The sequence below is a fragment of the Phascolarctos cinereus genome, unplaced genomic scaffold (assembly GCF_003287225.1).
Source record: "Phascolarctos cinereus isolate Bilbo 61053 unplaced genomic scaffold, phaCin_HiC Scaffold_1;HRSCAF=81, whole genome shotgun sequence".
Lineage (NCBI taxonomy): Eukaryota > Metazoa > Chordata > Mammalia > Diprotodontia > Phascolarctidae > Phascolarctos > Phascolarctos cinereus.
The window spans coordinates 247,622,380-247,641,096 of NW_027555514.1; the positions used below are offsets into that span (position 1 = coordinate 247,622,380).

General features: G+C 35.7%; 1 protein-coding gene across 1 annotated transcript in view; it reads left to right on the forward strand.

Annotated features, from left to right (window-relative positions):
• The window catches only part of PTPRQ (protein tyrosine phosphatase receptor type Q), a 267,228-nt gene that overhangs the window by 21,851 nt on the left and 226,660 nt on the right, over window positions 1-18,717 (forward strand). The window contains 3 exon segments of the mRNA XM_020993501.2: window positions 3,216-3,465; window positions 8,295-8,423; window positions 11,076-11,222. Of these exon segments, the coding sequence (XP_020849160.2) occupies window positions 3,216-3,465; window positions 8,295-8,423; window positions 11,076-11,222 (526 nt within the window).

Sequence of the window (18,717 nt, forward strand, 5' to 3'; positions counted from 1 at the left end):
AAATGAATTTTTATTTTATTAATTATAATATTGAAATGTCAATGAAATAAAAAGTAAAAATAGCAGAAGTATAACCCCAGAAGAGTTAGCGCTGTACTGTAGGAATACTTGAATTCCTATTCTTCCTCTTACAGGCAAGCTATGTGACTCTGGCCAAGTGACAATCTTTTAGTGCCTAAGATAAGTCTTTAAGTTGAAGAAGTTACCTCTCTCTATTGGTAGAGCTAGATTGAGGAGGATTTCCTTCCACCAATAAAATCACAAATTTTGCAAAAGCAAAAAAAAAACAGTCATTGTGCATTAGAAGAATAATATCATGTGTGTGAAAGCCTTCAGAAGGTCAGCCTTCAGAAGGTATGTCTGCTAAATAAAAGTGAAAATGACAATGTTTGGATTCTTGGAACCATTGGAATAATTCTGTAGCTTCCTCATGGACCAAAGGTTGAAAACCATTGACTCACCTATTGGTTTGTGTCTACAGTGGACGTGACTATGTGATGTAAAATATGACCACAGTGCCTTCATTCAGGAGATTTATAGACTATAACTACACAGTCAATCACTGTGTAGTTATTAACTACATGCTATGTTTTAGTCACTATGCTAGGCACTGGGGATCTGATAAATATACATTCACATGTTTATATATTTATATGTATGTATGTAAATGTACACACATAAGTATATATATATATATGTATATGTATGTGTGTGTATGTACACACATATAACTATGTATATACATTTGTGGGTATGTATATACACACACAGATGTAACTTGGGATTCCAAGCTTGAAGCATTTTGCATGATGCTGCCTATCCAAGAAACTTCTGATTGGTGTATAGAAAGCTGACCAGGTGAAGTTAAAGTTATATCAATTAAACAATCAGCCAACATTTATTAAATGCCTACTATGTGCTTTCCTTCTGAAATTGCTTTCCATTTACACTGTCTATATCATAGGTGTACCTAGTTATTTGCATATTGTTTCCCCCATTAGAATGTGAGCTTTTTGAATATAGGGACCATGTTTTTACCTCCCTTTCTTTGTATCATCAGAAGTTAGTACAGTGCCTGGCACAGAGTAAGAGATTACTAAATGCAACCCAAGTTATTTTAGACTTATAGTAGTCGACATTTATTTTTAAGGTTGACCAAGTGCTTTATGCCCATGGCCTTATTTGATCCTCACGATAACCTTGTGGTATAGATACAACTTATTATTATATTTTGTATAATTAATTATTATTTAGTTATGCAGTTGTTATATAATATATAAATACTCATTATTATGTATTTTTACTGGACTTAAGATTTCATCTGGACAGTGAGGTCCCTAAGGATCTCCATCTATCAATAGAAATCAACTACTGCTAGACAATTTATATAATCTTAGAGAATTCATTGGGGCATTAAGAGATTAAGTGTCTTGCCCATGGTCAGACAGCTAATAGTGCCAGAGTGGAACATGAGCCCGAGTCTTTTTGACTCTGAGGTCAGTTATTTATCTATTATATCAGTATTCTCCAAAGTGAGGTTCAGGGCCTTTGGGGTCCATGTTTTTATCCTTGTCATAGTCTATGTCATAGACTGAACCTAACCTGTGTGTTATCAGTCAGTGACAAGGTGGAAATATGAACAGTATTCCACCTTCCTGATAACACTTTTCCTTGTCCCTCAACACTCCCCAACTCAGCTCCTTCCATCTGCCTTGAGATGCCCAATTCCCTCCTTTCTGAGCCCACGATCAGCCCCTCATGTCTCTTAGGCAGTCACAGCAGCAGCTATGTAGATGCTTTTGGGGAAATTTCACCCCAAACCCTGCCCATGGCTGTGGCAGGGACCTACTAAGGATGGGCTTTGCCCTGAGTGCAGTCAATGGTAGTTAATAATCCTGCCTTCCCCCTTTTCATTTTGGGTGAGACAGAGTGAGTCACACAGAATGATTGAGCATTGGATGTGTTATGATCTTTATTACAGAAGTCATTATATTATCTTTCCTTCCAAACTTGCCTTTTATAGTTATATAGGTATATCTTACCATCCATTCAGTTCCCCAGATTGCCACAATCTCAGCTTCATCTTTGATTTCTCACTTTCCCTCACCCCCAACATCCAGTCATTTGCCAAATCTTGTTCTTTCTACCTTCACATGTCCCACATCTGTCTTCTCTTTATTCAGCATCAGCTAAGCTCTTGCCCTCACCTGGACTACTGAAGTAACCTCTTAAGTCATCTCCTGGCCTCACATTTCTTCCCTCTCCAATCAGTACTCCATGGAGCTGTCCAATTGGGTTTTCTTAAGCACTGTTCTGATCATATCACTCACTCCTTTTCTCAATAAATTCCAATGGCTCCCAATTGACTTTAAGACAAAAGTATTTAGAATACATGTAATCATGACTACAGTAACATTTGTATATAATTTATAAGTAAGTCAATATTTACATATGAGTACATGCTCAAATATATATAATGTATATAATTAGTATAATCTCTCTCTATATATATGATCAGTAATTATATATAGTAGGATATCTCTCTCTATGTATGTATTACTGATTGGGCTGTATGATCAAAAAGTTTGGAGACCACTGCACTCCATTACACTGTCTTTCACACTACAACTGTTATTTTTCCATTTTACACATTAGGAAACTAACGTTTGGAAAGATTAGATAATTTAAGCCATGATCAAACAGCTTTTAAGGACTTGAAGGTAACTCTGATCTATATCCAAGGCGGCTAGATGGTTCAGTGGATAAAGTGTTGGATTGGGGATCCAGAAATCCTGTGATCAAATCCTGTCTCAGACATTTAATAGATGTCTGATCCTATATAAGTTATTTAATTTCTCTCAGCCTCAGTTTCCTCATCTGTAAAATGAGAATAATAATAGGTCTTCCTGTGTCCAGTGCTCTATCTACTCTCTGTGCCATCTAGCCATGACTTTGTAAACAGTGTAGCTTCTCAAGCCTTATTTCAGTATAAAAATGTTAGCTATTATATCTCCAGATCCCAAGTCACTTGTTCTTTTCACTACACTACATTTTCCACAGTCTGCAGTCCAGCTCTTAGCACAATGCCTGTGGTAATACTAAGTGCTTAATACATACTTGTAGATTAGCTGACTGACTATTGACGAGCATCAGATGATAGTAGGTATATCACTACATTTTGTTTTCCATTTATATTGAATCATTTTGTTCAATAGGAAAACAGTGAGTCTTTTTTATGGAGTACGACCAGACCTTCACCAGTTTCTGGTAGAGCCACATCTCCCCCCCGCGTCACATATATACCCAATGCCCTGGCAATGAGTCGAAAAAGTTCTGTGTGGAATGAGCCTATCAGTTTTGTCGTAACCCACCTGAGGCCATACACCACATATCTGTTTGAGGTCTCTGCTGTTACTACAGAAGCAGGTTACATTGACAGTACGATCATCAGAACGCCAGAATCAGGTGTGTATCTTGAATGGGAGTGGTGGTGGGTGGGGAGGGGAGAAAGAAGGTAGAGTAAGAAGGACTTATACTACAAATAAATGGTAATACCTATGTAGTATTTTCAAGTGAATGGAAATGATCTCTATACTTTGAGTTGGGTTTCCTTTGTTGATTCTTTTGGTTTTTGAGGTCTCTCTTCAAAACAAAACAAAAAAAATCCTTAATAACACCTGATGATGAAACTTCAAATTCTAAGAATCTTTTCTAGTACTAGTGAGGACATAAGAAATACAGAGAATATTAAAAAAAGAAAAGAAGAAAGAAAAGAAAAAGAGAGAAAAATTGAGAGCAGTTTTCTTTGGTCTAATTCTTATAATCCTAAGACTCACCATTTATAGACCTTGCCATTGCTTTTTTTAATTGTCTAAATCAGAGAGTCTTAACCTAGGTTCTGTGAACTTTTTCCAAAATATATTTTGATGACTGAGCTTCAACACAGTTGCTTTTGTAATATTATGTATTATAATTTATGCATCTAAAATATTTATTGTTTATTCAATGCATTTAATGCATTTATTCTGAGAAGGGATCCATAGGTTTCTTCACATTGCCAGACACAAAAGATGAAGATCTCTGGTCTAAATCATCTTTTTCAGTAAAAAGAAAAAAATAAATTAGATGACCCATTAGGTCTTTTATTTATTTTGCATTTGCCCTATGATTTAAAGGGTATAAGGAATTACCAACTTTTCTGAAATTTATACTCTTAGAATGTTTTCTGGACTACTGAGAGTATACATGACTTCTCTAGGATCACACAGTCAATATGTTTCAGAAGCAAGATTTGAACCCAGAGTTCTCTAAAGCAGAGACTATGTCATACTGTCTTTCATGGATGGTCCCTTATAACATGAAATTCTGCAACCTTAGCCTCTGTTGTTAGTTTTGCTGTTCTCAAGGCCACCACTACTCTTGGCAACACCAGCAGTTAAGGATTTCAATATAAATTTTAAATGCTACCTGTTCATTTCTTGATGTAAAAATTATTTTGGTTAAGATTTACATGTCTAGAAGATGGCAGAGTAAGAAGTAAGTCACTCTCACCTTCACTTATTGACCTCTGAAAGCCCAGAAAATATCACTTCAGGAAAAACCCTGAAACAGCTGAACCAGCAGAAAGATGAGGTATAGAAGTCTTGTAGCCCAGGAAGCTTGAGGGATTAATGGGCCCCTCTTGCCCAAGGAGGAAGAGCAGTGCAGAACAGAAGGCAACCCAGCAAACTAGCAGAAAACCCCATCTCAGCATACTGGGGGCAGCACAGGCAAGCACCAACACCAGAACCCCTGAGTGCCTCAGTATGTGCAGGGGAACCAGTGGGAACCCAGAAAACTACCGCATGCCAGCATTCTCCAGCAGCCAAGTCTCCTGGTGCCTCAGCAAAACTCTGGGAAGCACAACTCCAAGAGGGAAAGCTCCAGGTGGAGAAACATCCTGCAGCAGCAAAGCATCCCTCTGCAAGGCCCAGGAGATCAGGAGCTGAAAAAAGGAGTGCAAGGCCTGGGGGAGCAGGAGCCAAAGAAAGGAATGAAAGGCCCCCATGACCAGGCATCCTGCAGGGTCTAGACTCCCCACCCCTACCCCTAGAGCTCCAGTGTTGCCGATTCCAGCTAAACACCAGGTAAACTGCCAGAACTCTACAGCCTCCAACTGCTGGCATCTGAGGCCCCAGTACACAAAGCTAGTGACCAAGCCCCAGGGCTCCCAGCACAAGAAGCTTGGGTCAGTGCCCCCTACTTCCCATCAGGAGAGCTCAGTTTTTAAAAAAATATTGTGTTTTGTTTCCTCTTTCTGGTAGTTCCTCCTATTGATTCTAATTCTTACCTACAATATCACTAATGTGAAAATATGTTTAATAGGAACATATGTGTATAGCCTATATCAGACTGTGGAGGGAGGTGGGGAGGGAGGGGGAGAAAAATTTAAAACTTAAACGCTTATGGAAGTGATTGTTGATTATTCAAAATAAATTAATTAATAATTTAAAAAAAATAAAGGTCAGGAAATAAGCAAACACCATGAGTGAAAATAAATGTACAATGACCATGGATTCTTATTATGGGGACAGGGAAGATCAAGGCAGAAATTCAGAAGAGGACAATGTTGTCAACATACTCATATCCAAAACCTCGAAAGGGAATATGAACTGGTCCGAAGCCCAAAAAACCTTCTTGGAAGAGCTCAAGAAGGATTTTAAAAGTCAAATAAGAAAGGTAGAAGAACAATTGGGAAAAGAAATGAGAGGTATGCAAAAGAGAGTCAATAGCTTGGAAGAGAAAGGACAAAAATTAACTGTAGAAAACAAGTCCTTAAAAAATACAATTGGCCAAATGGAAGAAAAGTACACTGAAGAAAACAAGTACCTAAAAATACAATAGTCCAACTGGAAAATAAGTACACTGAAGAAAACAATTGCTTAAAAAGCAAAATTGACCAAATGGAAAAGGAGGCATAAAAATTCACTGAGGAGAACTCCTTAAAATGTAAAATACAAGAAATAGAGGAATAGAAGAAAACAATTTGTTAAAAATTAGAATTGTGCAAGTGGAAGCTAATGATTCTATCAGAGAGTGAGAATCAGTCAAATAGAAACAAAAGAATGAAAAAATAGGTGAAAATGTAAAATACCTCATTGGTAAAACAACTGACCTGGAAAACAGATCCAGGAGAGACAATTTAAAAATTATTGGTCTACCTGAAAACCACGATGAAAAAAAAAGAGCCTAGACAACATCTTTCAGAAAATCATCAAGGAAAACTGCCCTGAGGTCCTAGAACCAGAGGGTAAAATAGCCATAGAAAGAATCCACCAATCCCCTCCTGAAAGAGATTCCAAATTGAAAATGCCAAGGAATATAGTAGCCAAATTCCAGAATTACCAAGTCAAAGAGAAAATACTAGAAGCAGCCATAAAGAAACAGTTTAATTATCGTGGAACCACAGTCAGGAGTACACAGCTTCTACATTAAAAGATTGTAGGGCATGGAATATAATATTCAGTAAGGCAAAAGAGCTTGGATGACAACCAAGGATCAACTACTCAGTGAAAATTTAAAAAAAATTAAATTAAAAAAGATTTACATGTCTATTCAGGTGGATACACTTCAGATTTACATACTTTGTAACCAAAGGAACAAAGTTACGAATGGAAAGTTATTATAATCCCTGTGTCCTAGGTACAAAACATTAGTCATTTTAACTCTGATTAATAGTATTGGAGATCAAAAAGAAAATAATTGATGAAGTAATTTCTCTGTAATCCCTAAAAATGTTTCAAGTAACAAATCATCATTTTTTTCCCTGTGGTAATTAGTTATTCGCATTTGACATTTTGCTTTATGTAGCATTATTTTTTGGATTCCTGGTTGTGATTCATCTTTGAATTATATTATCTCACCCTTCATCTTTTTTATTCATCAAAGATAGAAATAATTTCATTAGTGTCAGATAAAAAGGAAAGTTGCTGCTCTGGAAATGAATCTTATTTATTTAGATCAATCTAACTGCTTTTCTTAATTAAAACACTTTTTACATATAAAATATTTGGCAAGAAGCATATATGAAGTAAGATGTAAATTAGATTGCTTAGATACTACAGCCTTATGCCTAAATATGTCTTTAATTTTGAAATGCCAAATATTAATGTGAGATAAGAGCAGAACTGTCAGTGGTAGCCACAGGCTGCATCCACATCTCTGATACAGATGTATTATATCCATAAAAAAAGGATGGCATCATCAGTTTTAAAGTTCTATTCAAGCCATTGCCTGCTTCTCAGAGACAGTGGAGTGTCATTTGATCGAAAAGTATCTAAAATTTGCTTCGGAAATAAAAATCTCAGTAAAATTGAATTATAAAATAATTCACAGGTAAATTAAATGTATGCTATGAAGATACATGCCACACAAAAAAAAGCCAGTAATCCTCACAAATAGCAAATTACTCTGCTCAGTCAATTAATATACATTTATAAATGCCTGTTATGTGCTAAGTACTGGGGATATCAAGAAAGGCAAAGACAGTCCCTGCCCTCAAGGAGCTTACAGCCTAATGGGGGAAGACTGTACACCAGAGGAAGCAGAAAAGTGAGGAAGGTCCTTGAAGACGGGGCATGTTGGAGAAGTCCAAAGAGTGCAGCTGGGGATGAAATGAAAAGATGGCTTGCCTGGGTACTCTTCTTAAATGGAGGCTCTTCGAGGAGCTCTCTACTGCCTACTCTGCAAGCAGAGGGAGAGAGGGAACCCAGGAATAGAGGGTACTAAGGAGGTATGAGGTTCAGGGCTGAAGTGATCTTGCAGGATGAAGATCCTAGGCATGTTGGAAAAATCTAGAGGAATGCAGCTAGGTAAGAATGATCGATCAGTTAACATATCCTCAGACTTTTCAGATCTATATTGTGGTTATTTTTCTCTTTCAAATTAAAAAGTATACATATCTTGCTCATTTAATCAATCTCTCTCTCTCTTTCTCCCTCCCCCCCCTTCATTTTAATGTGCTGTTATGTAAATTTGCTGCTCACAACCAGTATGGCCTTCAAGTCGTGAAGACCTGGGTCCCAGTCCCAGCTCTGGTCCATACTAGCAAGTCACTAAACTTCTCAGCTCTCTAGGCAATACTCTTACACAAAGAGTGGCAGTGAGTTCTCCATAACTTATACTGGGAAAAAAAAGAGTTTTTTCACCTGGAAGTTCCCCAGACCAAATTACATGTCCAATTCCTATCTTTATTATGTAAAGCTAATTAAAACTCCAATGTGAGTACCAATGATTATTCATGCATTTTTCTGCAGTGCCTGAGGATCCACCTCAGAATTTGGCAACCAGCAACATCACAGAAAACTCCTTCTCCATTTCCTGGGATCCACCAAGTATAGTAACAGGAAAATTTAGTTACAGAGTTGAACTGTATGGCCCAGCTGGTAAGCCTGAAACACTTTTATGGTCACCTTTTGGGAGGAAGGATCATGATATGAGGCGACTAGGTTTCTATGATTTACTATTCTAAGCATGGAACTGAAATGTAGTAAAGACATTTGAAACCTTTAAAATGTTTCATTGAAAAGAGAGTATAGCCTTGCTGTGCAAAATGTAAGCTGTTTAATTCATCAAGTAATGAGGCACTATAGCTCTGAGGACATTTCTTTTTTATTGAGAACAATGGAAAGACTCAGGTTTCCTACAATCATTTCATCAGGCTGCTCATTTACCGTGAAACACTGAAATTCATTTAATCTTAGGGCTCTGCCCAGATTTTGTGGTTTTGCTTTTGAACTTTAATAAATTAAAAATAAAAAAGGACACAACTGTTGGGATTTAATAATGTGTGGATTTTGGATTACTGGAAAGTTCAGGGCATTTGGAAATTGCTGTTTATCTGGTTTCCTAGACATTTGTGTCCTTTTTGTGTATATGCTATTTTATGTGGCAGCAACTAGATGGCACAGTGGGTAGAGCACTGAACACAGAGTCAATAAAGACCCAAGTTCAAATCCTGCCTCAGATATTTTTATGTCTGTGATCCTGAGCAATTCACTTAAAATAAAATCTGTTTGCTTCAGTTTCTTAACTATAAAATGTAAATAATAGTAGCTCCTTCCTTCCAGGGAAGTTGTGAGGATAAAATGAGGTAATCTTTGTAAAGTACTTTATAAACCTTAAAGCATGCTGTACATATTATTTATTTATTTATTCATTCATTTATTTGATGGCTGCTTTCTAATGTCATATATTCACATCATCCTTTCTACCTTATATAGAAATACATTGCTTAATTGTCCTCTACTCATGTCTATACTTTACCTTTCTCCTTGATTGCCTGCTTTTTTTTTAACTCCCAGCCTTGTAATTCTATGTCTACAATATTCTATTTAGAGTAGCTCTGATAAATTCAAAATGCCAGCCCAAAAGTAAGACTGAAAATGTGAGTAAGTAAAAGAGAACACTGAATAAAACAAAGAAATACTATGGGTTCAAAAAAGTTCAGGAGGCAAACTTAGCAGTGAGTAATCCCACAAAAATTATGAGCAAAGCATAATAAAAAATGTTTTAGCTACAAAAACTGTAAAAGTGCTGGAAAAAAGCAAGACATAAAAATGAAATTATAAATAAAATTAGAATTTGGGAAGAAAAAACAAATGAAAATAAAAAATTGAAAATGGAAGATTGAAAATCTGACTCAATTATTGGTCTCTTGAAATATAAAGTGGAGCAAATAGAACTCAGTGGTTCTGTGAGACACAGAAATTATTAGAACAAAATACAGATATTCACAAAAAATATGAAATATCTATTATAAAAACAATTTACCTAGTAATCAGATCGAAAATAGCTAGACTTCCTCCAAATTATGACTAAACAGACAAAAAACCATGAGAGTATTTCAAGATTTTATAGGAGAAAACTCATAGAGCTATTAAAACCTGAGAGTAAAATAAAAATAGACCCCCAAAGAAACTCCAGGTATCCAGAAATGTCAGTCAAAATCCAGAATTTCAAAATAAAGAAAAATATATTTCAAGCAGCCAGAAAGAAAGAGTTCAAGTATCAAGAAACCACAAAGAAGATCATGCAGGACTTAATAGCAACTATAACAAAGGAAATTATATTAGATTAGGAATTATATCAGATTAGATTGCATATGGTAAAAGATAAAGGCTTTCAATTCTATATCCAAAAATTTCAGCTTAGTGAGAAGTAGCAATAAGAAAAGACAACACCTAAACATTTCCTCCTGATATTTTAAAAATTCTATTTTATTTTATTTTCAGTTACAAATTCTCTCCCTTCTACCTGCCCCTCCTTCACTGATAAAAAAGCAAGAAAAAACAAAACTCATCCCAAATATGGCAGCCTCAACCAAAACAAATCCTTACACTAGCCATCTGACGTTTTTTATAGCTGCTCCTAGTTTGAGAGGATTTTTTTCAGCTAGGTTAACAAACTTTATCGACAGCTAATTAAAATCTACCATGAATTTTCATAAATACAGTATGGTTTTTAATATTTGATTTACATGTAATAGAAAGGAGATTATTATATATTTAAATAATGCTTATACCTACTTTTCACCACTAAAGTCATATAGCCAATAAAAGAGACAGTTTAGGTTGTATAGAAGGAAAAGACAATGGTAGCATTATGTTTTTTCCTTCCTTTGGTTGATTTTTCTTTATTAAAAAACAAAATAATAAAACTAGAACCCCAGTCCAGTACCTGTAAGCACTGGAATTTTAATTTCAAAAATATGCAACCACAATATAATTTGAGACTTTTAATATTGCTAAACATCAGTAGGAGTTTTGGTGTAAAATGAAACTTACAATTGTAAATTAGGGCAGATTATTGATCATATTTCATTGTTTTAAATTGATGGCATATTTAAAAAGTAATTAGGTATAATTATTTATTATACTTTAGTAGATTGCAAAACCCATATATATGTATTTGATTAATAGAACATGAATTAGCATTTTTATCACTCAACTTTAATCTAGCATTCAATGTCACAATGACCTTGTGCTTCATAGGAATGGCTTAGATAAGCTTGTAATATGTATCTTCTCCTTTTTTAGGTCATATTTTGGATAATAGCACAAAGGACCTTAAGTTCACATTTACTAACCTGACATCATTTACAACATATTATGCATATATTGGTGCTGAGACCAGTGCAGGAATTGGACCCAAGTCAAATCTTTCCATTTTCACTCCTCCAGATGGTAAGAACAATGGTAAAAGATGAAAAAATGAGATGTTTTTAAAAAATGATTTGTAAAAATTTTAGGGTGGTAAGTAAAATAAAAAATGTATAGTTAAATATTATGTATTGGAGCATTAAGCACAGCAGTGATGTCCAAGTCAAATAGAAATGTCTCCCTATAGGTGGCATATTGGCTTAGAAAACCTCAATTTAACATTATCTATATTTTGTTATAGTTTTATTTATTTTCAAAAATATTTACCAATTACATCTTCATCTAGTTCAGGCTGTACATAGGAGTTTTGAAGCTAAGGTAGTTTTTTTGACACCTCTGGCAGGGCTTCTTAAAGTTTTTCCACTCGTGACCCTTTTAGTGCTTCTTAAACTGTGGGACGCGGCCCCATCTATAAAGTGTATCTCATTTACTAATTTAATAGAGTCGGTATGGCATAGTGCATGAAACACCTGACCCCGGGGTCAGGAGACCTGATTTTCAGTCCTGTCCTTGTCAGTCAGCTTTTTAGAACCTCAGTTTCTTCATCTTTAAAAGGGAATAATAGCATTTGTACCACCTAACTGAGATAAGTACGGTGAGAAAAAGTGCTTTAAAAATCTTAAATTGCTGAAGAAATGAACTTTTATTATCTCATTATCCAATTGCTAAAAATATTTGCAAATTGACTGTTTATGTCAAGCCTCTAAATATTGTACAATTATACCACAGCATCACCCTTAGCATTTCAGTGGCCCCAGGCAACTTTACAGTGCTATTAGTTTCAGTGAGGGTTTGGGTCTTCATTAGTGGAAAGAGTTTCCTCACTAAAGCATTCCCTATACCACGAGATCACAAATCCAGACCAAAACACACAGACACACACATACACACACACACACACACACACACACAAAATCAACCACTTTTTTTTAAAATAGGGAATGATAGAGTGTTTAATAAATCAATGTATAACATAACTATAGAAGATTTTTTCACATACATATTTGTATAACGCAAAAAAGTTACTGCTAACATGTTGTATGTTAGAAAAACAAAAATTAGCGCCATCAGAAAATAAATTAATAATTCCTCTAAAAGGGGGAGTATTGCCTGTGTAGATTGCATGTCAAAAAGCTGCTTAAAAAATAGTTGGGCAACAGCATGTCTGTTGTACATTTAACAGCTAGTATAAGGAGTCACATATTCATATAATTAAGGAGGTAAATTAAATTCCATCCCCTTCTTTACTTCTGAGATTTGCTGACATTCTTACATACATGCTAAGGTGTTGAACTGAAGTTCTTTTCTTCTTGGAGATGCTCCTGTGATCTCACTTCTATTTGTTGTTGTTGTTGAATCATTTCACTCGTGTCCTACTCTTGGTGACCCCTTTTGGGGTTTTCTTGAAAAAGCCACTAATGTGGTTTTCCATTTCCTTCTAGAGCTCATATTACAGATGAGGAAACTGAGGCAAACAAGGTTAAGTGACTTGCCCAGGTTCACACACCTAGTAAGTGTCTGAGGCTTCTATTTGAGGTTGTGATAATTGGAGGGCAAGATCCAGATTCAAAGGACCTGGATTTGGTCCTGTCTTTGCTATATACTACTTGTGTGACCTTGGGCAAGTCCTTTATCTCCTTGGGTATCAGTTTCCTCATATGTCAAATGAAAGAGTTAGATGAAGCAGCCTCTAGGGTCCTTTCAGGATTTAATCCTACTGAAGAGCCTTTGTTTCTCTCTAGGAATTTTAATATTTCAGGAAAGTTTTTCATTGTACAAATTACTTGATTCCAGAAGCTTTAAGATACTACAAAATTGCTAACATGTACTAAAATAAGAAAGAATTATTTTCTTTTGGTGGGAGGACAGAAATTGACATATTATATAGAAATTCAATTAGATGAAAATTTTAAATATTTGACCATTAGATGGCAGCAAATATTTGGAAGTAGAGGGCATTTTTTTTCTCAATGAAAAATGTATCTATCATCTATCTATCTATCTATCTATCTGTCTGTCTATCTATCTATCTATCTATCTGTCTGTCTGTCTGTCTGTCTATCTGTCTGTCTGTGTATCCACATATATTCATATATACATATATATGTATATATACATATATAATTTACTTTATAAGAACTTTAAAAATCTTTTTCCGCCTTTCAACAAGAGAGTATTTTAAAGTACGTTTAATACATTGGTGAAAGAGGAGATCTGTACTTTAAAGTTAATCAGCTAGCGTTTTTAATGAATCAGTTAACATTTATTAAGTGCCTGCTCTGTGCCAGACACATTGTATACCTAAGCATTAGGTATACAAAGAAACACGCACACAAAACTATCTGTCCCTACTCTCAAGGAGCTCACAGTCTAATGAAAGTGATACATAAACCTTACAGTTTCATAGAAATATGGACTAATTCTCTTGTATTGTATGTATTTATTTGAAAGTGATGCTGTGACCTAAAAGAGTGTGAGTTTGGGAGGTGGGCTCATTTCTCTGTTTGTTAAGGAGTTTGTCTTATACATACACATTTTGAGTCTCATCCTCTTCTCATGTCATACATTTATTTGTAAGATGACTAAGATTCTGAACAGGGTAGTATATGACCAGTAAAGAGTAAAGGTAACTTTCACACCCAAGAAATGAAATCACCGTCTAAATACCATTAGCATTATTTTATCTGAGATAAGTAGCCATTGAACATTTTTGAATAAATCAATTTTTTAAAAGAAATAATGATAGCTTTACTATGGTGCCCGTGCCAAGGAGAGACTATCATATTTTGACTTGAATATGTTATCACAATTTAATGGATCTTCTTAAAAGAAGAGTCAGATTTTAATATTTTAGTACTTGACTGGGACAGATAAACTGGCCATGCTGCAATGACATAGAGTTCACTCGGTGATGGAGGATTGGATTTGGAGTCAGACGCAGCTAGCTGGCGCAGTGGATAGAGTGCCAGCCCTGGAGTCAGGAAAATTTCAGTTCAAATCTGGCCTCTGACAGTTACTAACTGCGTGAACCTGGGCAAGTCACTTAACCCTGTTTGCCTCAGTTTCCTCTTCTGGAAAATAATCTGGAAAAGGAAATGTCAAGTCACTATAGTATCGTTACCAAGAAAGTCCTAAATTGGGTCATGAAGAGTAGGACATGACTGAAAAATGACTGAACAATAAAAACCTTAGCCTTATATCCAGACTGATATTTTCTGTGTTATTTGAAGCAAGTCAATTAACTCCTCTGGGCCCTTATCTAAAAAAAATGAGGTGGTTGGATTGTACTATCTCTAAGGGCCCATCCAATTGTAAATTGATTTATCCTATGAATAAACTATCTTTCCCAGTTGTTTTTCTTTTGTGCCATTCCTTGGAGTCAAGAATAGTTGGGTTCACATACTACCATCGACGCTTAGTGAAAAGTGAATAGGCATTTATATGGTACCTTACTTTGTGCCAGGAACTGAGCGAAGCACTTTACAAATATTATCTCATTTGATTCTCGCAAGCACTTTTGGAGATGAATACTGTTACCATCACCATTTTATAGTTGAGGAATCCGAGGCAGGCAGAGTTTAAATGACTTACCTAGAAGTATCTGAGGTTGGATTTGAACTTGTCTTCCTGACTCCAGGTCCAGCACTGTATCCCCCCAGATACTTCTGCTACCTGGCTGCCTACATGATACTGAGTGACCCTGGGGCATGTTACCTAAACTTCTCTGGGCCTCAGTTTCTTCATCTGTAAAATGAGACAGTTAGATTTGATGTCTTCTGAGATCCCTTCCAGCTCTGAATCTAGAATCAAATGAGCCCACCATCTATCCTTTGTTCATTCCTCCAACCCCCTTCTTACATGTACTTTTTGCATCACAATATGTATTTTTTATTGTATGTAACTTTTCACAAATGAACAGATGTATTGAGTGTGGTTTAGGATAATGTTGGAACTATAGAATCAGCTGTTTTCAGTACTTTATATGTGCCTATTTACGTGTCAAAATTGATGAGCTAATTATAGCTAATTCTTAGGGCAGTCCAGACTGCCTTCTTCCTTTACATTCTGCAATTGTACTTCATTTTCAATGATCCTCAAAAATAATAAAATTTTAGTCTTTTTAAAATTCTACATTATTATCAATAGTCTAGGCTATGCTACTCTGCCATTTTATCTTTAGAAGGAGTAGGAGATGTCATGGTTTAGTAGAAAAAGAAGTGAACTTGTATGCAGGAAATCTAAGCTGAAATCTCAGCTTTACCACTTACTCTCTGTGTGAGTTCAGAAAAGTCTTTTAACTTTTCTGGGTCTCAGTTTCCTCAAGTGTGAAATAAGGGGATTGGACTAGGTGGCCTCAAAAGTTCCTTCAAGCCTTAGCTCTATGATTCTTAACTCTCCAGTTCCTTAATACATGTCATTTAGTCATTTTCAGTCACGTCTGACTCTTTATGACCCCTTTTGGGGTTTTCTTGGCAAAGATACGAAAGTAGTTTGCCATTTCCTTTTCCCAGATCATTTTACAAATAAGGAAACCTAGGTGGACAGGGTTAGTGACTTGATCAGGATGACCCAGTTAGTAAGTGTCTGAGGCTAGATTTGAACTCAGGTCTTCCTGACTGCAGGTCTGGCATGCTATCCATTGCACCACCTAGCTGCCCCACCCCCATACACTTTTCTGTTGTTTAATTATTTTCAGTCATGTCTGACTCTTCATGACACCTTTTGGGCTTTGCTCAGCAAAAATAGTGGAGTAGTTTGCCATTTCCTTCAGATCCTTATACATAGTAGGTATTTAATGAAAGTTTCTTGAATTTTATCCAAAACTGGTAAGGTTTTGTATAATGATCTCAATGCATCTGAATAACCAAATCCAAATATATTTTATAAGAATACTTTTTGGGGTGAATCAGGCCTTTGTAGAGAATGAAGAGGGATTGGATTTTAGAGAACAGTAGTTCTCTATAGGTGGTTGTCACACCTCTCCCAAATGTATTAGAGATTGAGCACAGGGTTTGTGAACATTTTTTTCCTTTTTTATATCACTTCTTCCTTGCACCATACCCTCTCTCCATGTAGAAAATACCTCACATACCCCCTTTCAGTTGAAGGGGATATGTTGCTGAGATGTTTGTGGTACTTGAGTCTAGATGTAATAGTAAATAACCATAATTCTTGTTACAGGAGAAAGCTTAGTAGTGGACCACTTGAGTCAGGAGTTCTGAGCTGTTAAGAGGGTTAAAGCCCGTTGAGTTTCTGTGCTAAGCCTGGCACCAATATGGTGAACCCTTGGGAGCCATGGACCTAAGGGGCTGTCTAAGGAGTGGTCAATTGTCCCAGGTCAGAAAAGAGGAGAGCAGGTTAAAGTTTGTGTGCCAGTCAGTACTGGGGCCTGTGAGAGACAATGAGAGACAGAAAGAAAGAAAGAAAGAAAGAAAGAAAGAAAGAAAGAAAGAAAGAAAGAAAGAAAGAAAGAAAGAAAGAAAGAAAGAAAGAAGGAAGGAAGGAAGGAAGGAGCTAATTCTTATCCAGAAATATTTATCTCACATGGGGTGATTAGGAAAATACATTATAAGCTACTATATTTCATAGTAATATATTAATATGTTACCATTACCTCCTTCAACCTTATACTTTCTAAGTGTAAAATTGTTTGGTTGTTTCATTTGTGACTGACTCTATTTATTTGTCTGGATAAAGCAAGATAATTAAAGGGACTAGTTTTACCTCAAAAAGGAAGAAAGAAAGAAAGAAAGAAAGAAAGAAAGAAAGAAAGAAAGAAAGAAAGAAAGAAAAAGAAAGAAAGAAAGAAAGAAAGAAAGAGAAAGAAAGAAAGAAAGAAAGGAAGGAAGGAAGGAAGGAAGGAAGAAAGAAAGAAGGAAGGAAGGAGATGAAAGAAAGCGATGAAAGAGGGAGGGAGGGAAGGAGGAAGGAAGGAAGGAAGAAAAAAAGAGAAGGAAAGAAATAGAGGAGGATGAAGGAAGGAAGGAAGGAAGAAAGGAAGGAAGGAAGAAATATATTAAGAAAAAAAGAAAGTAGTACTTTAGTCTGTGTTCTTGCAGTGGTTGACTTCTAGACAACCATAAAATTCTGGCCTAGTGTGATGGGTTTAACAATATCACCAGATCTTTCTACACTATTTTTGTAGGATACCAAAAATGAGATGTGAATTACTTGTGAATTCTACCGTGTCTGATGCTAGTATGTTATGGAGCAACAAAACCAGAGTGATTCAAATTCCCATTTGTTTCTGAATGATTACAACATGGACAGTATAATTTCTGTCCCTGGTGATTTCTGGCCCATGTCTGTATGTGATAGTAATGAGACCCAGCCTAGCACAATGAATACCAGGCTGTCAGCTTCTTTGTTTTCAGAATTCATTCCTAACAGCCTGTGCCCTTAGAATGTGTTTTCAAAATCCATCACTAATGGAAGTTAAATTTGTCTGGATAAAGCAAGATAATTAAAGGGGCTAGTTTTACCTCAAATAGTATTTGGCATCATTTTCTTTTCTCTCGTTTATTTTCTTTAGTTCTGTGCACTAGTCTCCCCAGGACTCCTTTCTATTTGTGTCTTTTAGTTGTAGCTACTGGTTTCCCTTATTATCAGTGAGGAAGCATAATAATCAACCTGAAAATACATGAGATTGACGAGAAAATAACTTTTGGAGATTCCCTACTGATACCACCTTCAAATTTGATACTGAGCCATGAATAATTACCCAGTGTGTTTGATTTTCTTTAGTTAATTTTGTATCAATATTAAAGTAGTTGATCTAATCCATACTTCTCTGGTTTCCCTATAAGAATGTGTTGTGTAACCAGATCAAGTGTCTTACTAAAGATGAGATACATGCTGTCTGCTCCATTTCCCTTATCCACTAAGCTTTTTCTTCCACCATAGAAAATGATTATTTGTTTATAACTTTTTTTCTTGAAGAACCTAAGGGATGAATTTCTAGGGATTTATAGAACCACTTTATCTTATATACTAGAGGTTCTTAATCTGGGGCCTATGGGTCCCCAAGAGGTCTGTGGATAGATTTCAAGGGGTTTATGAACTGGCAGGGGAAAAGTTTCAATCTTTACATCAATATAATTGGTTTCTTTTGTTATCCTCTGTGTATTTTATTCATTTAAAAACATTATTCAGGGAAGGCATTTACAGAGTTTACTGTGGCCTGCAGAAGGGGTCCTTGATACAAAAAATAATTTAGAACCCTTGTTGTATACTATTACAGTGTGCCTTTAAATGTTAATGCTGTTTGGTCATAAACAACTCTGTTAAGTTCTGGACTGTTACTTGTATAAGTCATTTAGACTAAATATCAATTTAAAAATATATTTATATAAGTAGTTTTGACTGTAAATGTTCGTTAACTTATAGAGACCTTGGCACAACGTAGGCACTTAATAAATTCTGATTAAATAAAAGCAAAAAGTAATTCCCCATTCTTTTAAGCCACTAGGTCTATGATGGGGCTACATTAAACTTTCAGAGTAATGCTATCTTTGGCTTA